We start from the raw sequence: 6,000 nt of genomic DNA on the forward strand, positions 1-6,000 counted from the left end.
ACGGAGGAGCTGAGGGACTTGCTGGCTCTGTGAGGGGAGCCAGAACCCCAGAAGGAAGCCCGATCTTCCCAGCAGGGGAAGAAGGAAGAAATTTGTGAACAAGTGCATTTTTCCCCTTTTGTCACAAGGTATCTGGTGACACTGGCCAGCCCCACCCTTGTCTTCCAGAGCTGCCCACTGGAGCAAGGGCAGCAGGCAATGTTGCTGTACTGAGGGCACTGAGAAAAGTCTAGAACGTATTTTTTAATCCTCAAGTGCTAGAAGCTTCAGTCATAACCTGTTTAAAACCTGAGAATACTCTATACACTCAGGGTTTCTCTTGTGGGTCCAGGTTGGTCCTGGGGCCCTGCTCTGAGAAATCCTATTCTGTAGGTTACAGTTTCCTGGAGGACCCCAAAGCCATTCCATTAAAGAGGGTCCAGTCCAGCCTACAGGATCTGGAATTTGTCACTGGTTCCCCTAGTACATGGGACCAAAGACTTCAGAAGGCTTTGGCTTGTTGGCCTGTGGGGGCAGCTCCCAAATACTCAACAGGAGTTGTGGTATAGGTCAGTGTTGGAGCACCCACCCAGCCTGCACAAGACTTTGGGTTCCACCATCAACACCCAAAAACAAAAGCAAACCAAAAGTCTCAGCAGGACAATTGGTTCCTTGACAGCCTGAACCCATATGAATAAATAATCACAGCACAGTCATTTCAAGCAGTGACAAATACCCATAAACTCCTTAAGTTGCACCTTCGTGGCAGACCCAGTGCACGTGGGCAGGGTCTGCTGTGATTCCACGTGGCCTCCTTGAAGGAACTCCTGGGATTCTGGCCCCGTTCTTGCCAGCATCTTTGCACACTTGGTGCCAACTCCTTCTAGATGTTGCCACCAGCCCCAGCCCCATTCCCTGATCCCCTCAGTCTCAGGTAGCCCCTCCCCAGGGCCACTCACTTCTCCCCATGCAGACACTTGCCCCCCATGCTGTGTTCAGGGGGTGCCACACCATCTCAGTCCTTGCCATCTGACACAGAGCATCTTCTTCCCAGGCCAGTGGGTTCTGGCTGGTGACAGCAGTGCAGCTTACAGCAGCTGCTGCCTCCTGTCCTTTAGGAGAGTGCCATAGGGCGGTAGAATTCCCAAGGAGAAGTTTACTGTAAACCTAAGTCTGCCCTGCTGGGCACTCATCCTTTACATTTCAGATGGGTTACACACCACTCCATGTGGCCAGCCACTACGGAAACATCAAGCTGGTGAAATTTCTGCTGCAGCACCAGGCAGACGTCAATGCCAAGACCAAGGTACAGGCGCCTGAGCCTCGAGTCCTACTCTGGCTCTGCTCGAGCACCCAGAGCATGCGCTGGCGCTAAAGGAGGAAATGAGAAAAACACTTCTCTCCTCATGAGTAGGGCAGAAGGGGCTGTGGAGGTGGGGGGGCCTTTCTTGAGCAGCTGGCTGGGTCACCATTGTCTGCCTTACTTTACAGCTTGGGTATAGCCCCCTACACCAGGCTGCCCAGCAGGGACACACGGACATTGTCACACTGCTGCTGAGAAGTGGTGCTTCCCCGAACGAGGTCAGCTCGGTGAGTGGCCGCTGTCGCCGAGCCACAGAAGTCCTGTCATGTGTCACAGAAGTGACACATGACATCACCCATGGGTGTGCCTGAGGATGGGTCTGTGATCAGTTTCTCTTTCTGGTGACTGAAGATTGTCCTTTTAAGTAGCAGTTATGCCCTTTCTGGCTTTAAATATTCTAGACACTCCATCTCAAGTGTATGAAACAGGTGTCCAAGTGGCACGTGTGGACACCACTGCATGTCTTAGGGTCCCTTGGGACTCTCATTAGCGACCTGTGGTCACCGGTGAGGATGTAGCTTCTCTTCTGGCCACATGGGCTGTGATTAGATCTCTCTACCACCACTGCAGTTGTGAAGTGTGTGATGGTGTGGGTGTCAGGGTAACTGTACAGGATACCTCGAGAGACAGAGACCTCGCTATCGGTTTATGCTCACTCAGTCGTCCTCTTAAAACCAAAGCTGAAAACATGCCCTGCTGTTTCTGGCACTCTCTCATTACTGATGCCCATCCCAGTTCCTCGAAGTACAGGGATCATTTCAGTCCTGTATTTCTCAGGAATAATGTCACCCTATGCTCTCCTCATCCTGCAGCCGCGTGGGGTGGCTTCCCATTTGTCCCTCCAGGGTTCCCTCTTGGGCAGTGGCTGTGCCGTCCAGGGCTGTGCCCTGCTCACCTTTCAGGGCTGACCGCCCAACACCACAGCTGAAGAGACTGCCTCCTCCTCCTCCCTCCCGGCTTCTGGGCACTGAGATGCTCCTGCTCTCCCAGGGATCTGCTCTTAGCTACAGGACATTTCTGTCCCCTGGCCCCTTCCACACCACACTCCCCTCTGCCCTGCTCCTGTGTCTGACTGAGCTCTCCTGGTCTCTGTCCTAGAATGGAACCACACCTTTGGCAATCGCTAAGCGTTTGGGCTACATTTCTGTGACAGACGTGCTCAAAGTCGTCACGGATGAAACCAGTGTAGTGGTACGTCTGCCTTCCCCTGCACCCGAATCCCAGTCCCCCACCCCCCAGGGCTTTGGGTTATTCTGGGAGCCTAGAGCCTCTGCCCTGCAGGAAGCACCCATCCAAAGGGCAGCAGAGCAACCTGCTTCAGGCGGACTGTGCTGCCACCTAGTGGCCGAAGGAAGCAGCAGCGGGGGGAATCCCATTATTTCCTGAAGGCGCTCCCTTCAGGCGCCCCAGGGAGTGGTTTTCTTTTTGGGGGACACACTTCCTTGCCTACTTCCTCTCTGTCACCTCATGGTCACCACATGCTTGCTTGACAGGAAAAGGATTCACTGCTCTGTTTGGGTTGAGCCATCTGCTTTTCTCCTTTCAGTTAGTCAGTGACAAGCACCGGATGAGTTACCCTGAGACGGTAGATGAGATCCTGGATGTCTCTGAGGATGAAGGTAAAGTGTGGGATGCAGAACTCTGGGGACTGAGGGGCCCTGAGCACCCCAAGTTGCGTCCTGCCCCCTGCATGGCCATACACAAGGTCCCTCATAGCAGACACATTCAGGTTCGGCTGGGAGGGGTCTTTTTATAGATGTTGCTCATTATCAAAAAATTCCTTTTGTATGATTGTAGGTTCAGGAAAATTGACATCTGAGGGATGGAAGTTTAAAATCTCTCACAAGCCCGTGTGTGTGTGTGTGTGTGTGTGTGTGTGTGTGTGTGTGTGTGTGTGTTTGTGTGTAATAGATATTATGTGGGAGTGAGATTTGACTCAGATCAGAGTTGTGATAGCCTTCTGCCCGGTGCTCTTCTAGTGCCCTGACTGAAGCGGGTTATTTAAAATCAGTGAGAATGCATCTGAAAAAGCTGTTCCCCGGACTCCCAGTGGGCCAGTAGACTGGGGGATTCTTCCACATTGTGAAACCACAACAGAGTCAACTCAAGGAATTACAGAGTGCTTTAAGTGTCATTCCTTCCTCCCATAAGCCCTTACCCCCTTGAGCACAAGAGAGGGACGCAGAGCAGTGGTTTGGGCTGCATCCCGTCTGTAGTCCAGGGACCCTGGGATTCTGTCCAGTGGACGCGTAGCTGTCTGCGCGCCCTTGTAATGTACCTCGCACTGTACCTGACTTCAATGCTGTCCTTCTTTCATCTTGGCTCTCCTTTGCTTCCTAGGAACCGCTCACATAACTATAATGGGTATGATATGCTCTCTGTTCCCCGTGGTCTTTCTCACCAGAGTGCATCCCACCCTGAGCACCCCAGGTTCTCACTAACCCATTGCTGCTCTCCATCCTCCAGTGGCTCACAGCAGAGCCAGGAGCTTGATTAAATCAGGACATCCTCACCTGCAAGCCCCATGCCGGCACCCACGCGAGCTGATCCATGTCGTGTCTGTGTCCATGCCACTGTGTCTGTGGTCATCACTGCATGAGCTCTTGTGATCCCATCTGTCAGCCCCAGATCCCACAGCTGGGCACTCCTGGGGAAGTGCCTGTCTATGAAAGGCGAGGGCAAGTGCCAGGCTCCAGCCCAGGTTCAGCGGGAAGAGAAACCAAGGGGACACCTAGGGTGCAGGCAGCTGACTCACCTGAAGCTTGGACAACAAATGATAATTGTGAAATGGAGGATTGTGGGATAACAGAAATAATCATGGAAATAATGAAGTTTCAGCAACCATGGTTACTAAACTCTTATAGCCTCTCTGAAAGAGTGGGTTCAATTCCAGTGTAGTCAATTCTTCTGTGGTGGTGGTGAAGAGAGCAGTAACAGCTCTTTCCAGTGTCCCTGAATGCCCCCAAAGGGCTGTTCTGCAGTGGGAACTTGTTGTCCTTCCTCCCAGTCCAGGTATAGACAGGGAGATTAGGAACTAGCCGGCCTTCTCTGAGCTCCAGGACTGGGAGACCAGGATGGGGCAAAGTGTGGGGCTCAGGGGCCCCTGGAGCATCAGAGTCCACCGTGTGCTCCTTGGGAAAGCAATAGGTGGTCTTCTGCCTCCAGGCTCACTCACTCAGGTTCTTGTTGTTCCAGGGGAAGAACTCACAGGCTCTAAGGCTGAGCGGCAGGATTCCAGAGACGTGGATGAAGAGAGAGAACTGCTGGACTTTATGCCGAAGCTAGACCAGGTGTAAGTAAGCAGGGCTTGCTGCATGGGTCACACGATAGGTGGCCAAAGTGCAGCGCTGGGACTCAGAGTGGAGTGGCTGACTGGGGACAGGTCATGACAAGGCAGGCCCTGGGTGTGCGGCCAGCAGCGGTGGGTGGGATGCGCCTAGCTTGTGAGGATAGGCTGGCTTGCACTTTCCCTACCGAGGTCACACACAGGACCAGATCACAGTGTGCTGGTGAGGGGGTCTTTTCTCTCTTGGCATCCCGAACTCCAGCACTCTCCTAGTAGCTCACAGCCTCTCATCTAAAACCCCTCTTCTCACCAATTCTGTGGAGAAGGTTTATATTGAAAATTGCCAGACTAGGCTGGGAAAATAGATCAGCGGTCTAAGTGCCTGCCTGGCAAGCACAAGGAACCAGGTTCAATCCTTGGGACCACATGCTGTACTGGCCCTGGAACCCCAGGCACACCGTGCTGGCCATCAAACCTGGGCGTGGTATTTACTGAGCACAATGAAAGGATGCATAAGCCGAATGAGAATATCACTAAATAATAAGAAGCATAAAAACTAACAGAAATTTTGGAGCTGAAGAGGTTCAGCAGCAAACAATGAAGCCAAAGATTCAGGGAGCTCAAGGACAAGGTATTTGAAATTACCAAATTAGAGAAGCAAAAAGAACAAAAAAAGAAGGAAGAAGGAAGAAAGACAAGGAGCATATGAGTCCTCATAAAATGACTAAGAGAAAAGGGAAGAGGCAGATCATTTGTATGAAGAAATAATAGATGAAAATTCCCAAACTGGGGCAGAATATGGACAACCAGATTCCAGAACCCCAAAAGAATTCTGACAAAAATAATATCCAGTGAAGTCCACATGACACAGGACAGTCAAGTTGTCAGAGGTGAAGAAAAACATCAATAATAGCAAGAGAAAAGCGACTCGTGCTATACAAGGCAGTTATACCTGAGGCAAGTGTCTTAGGAGGAACCTTGCAGATGAGAAAGGAGTTGAGGGGCCAAGGAGATAGCTCAGTGTTCTAAGTGCCTGCCTGGCAAGCGCAAGAACCTGGGTTTGATCCCTGGTACCGCATGCCAGGCTGGCCCCAGAACCATGCTGGCCACCAGAACCAGGTATGGCAGTGCACGCCTGTACTCCTAATGCTGAGGAGGCTGAAACAGAAGGATCACTGAATCCAAGCTGTGTAGCGACCCTGTACCAAATAAATAAATGAATATTTAAAAAAGAATGAAAGAAAGAGAAAGAAAGAAAGAAGAAAGAAGGAAATAAGAAAGAAAGAAAGAAAGAAAGAAAGAAAGAAAGAAGAAAGAAAGAAAGAAAGAAAGAAAGAAAGAAAGAAAGAAAGAAAGAAAGAAAGAAAGAAAG

General features: G+C 51.2%; 1 protein-coding gene across 8 annotated transcripts in view; it reads left to right on the forward strand.

The window, feature by feature from the left end:
- Positions 1 to 6,000, forward strand: part of Ank1 (ankyrin 1) — a 121,606-nt gene that overhangs the window by 76,113 nt on the left and 39,493 nt on the right. For 6 of the 8 annotated variants that reach the window (XM_023717272.1, XM_023717271.1, XM_023717275.1 and 3 more), the window contains 6 exons: positions 1,187 to 1,285; positions 1,471 to 1,569; positions 2,441 to 2,533; positions 2,889 to 2,961; positions 3,683 to 3,706; positions 4,538 to 4,634. In XM_023717272.1, coding sequence (XP_023573040.1) covers positions 1,187 to 1,285; positions 1,471 to 1,569; positions 2,441 to 2,533; positions 2,889 to 2,961; positions 3,683 to 3,706; positions 4,538 to 4,634 — 485 coding nt within the window. The remainder of the gene's footprint in view (positions 1 to 1,186; positions 1,286 to 1,470; positions 1,570 to 2,440; positions 2,534 to 2,888; positions 2,962 to 3,682; positions 3,707 to 4,537; positions 4,635 to 6,000) is intronic. The other 2 variants (XM_023717273.1, XM_023717278.1) reach the window with 1 other exon arrangement.

The sequence above is a fragment of the Octodon degus genome, unplaced genomic scaffold (assembly GCF_000260255.1).
Source record: "Octodon degus isolate 3935 unplaced genomic scaffold, OctDeg1.0 scaffold00051, whole genome shotgun sequence".
In the NCBI taxonomy this organism is placed as follows: domain Eukaryota; kingdom Metazoa; phylum Chordata; class Mammalia; order Rodentia; family Octodontidae; genus Octodon; species Octodon degus.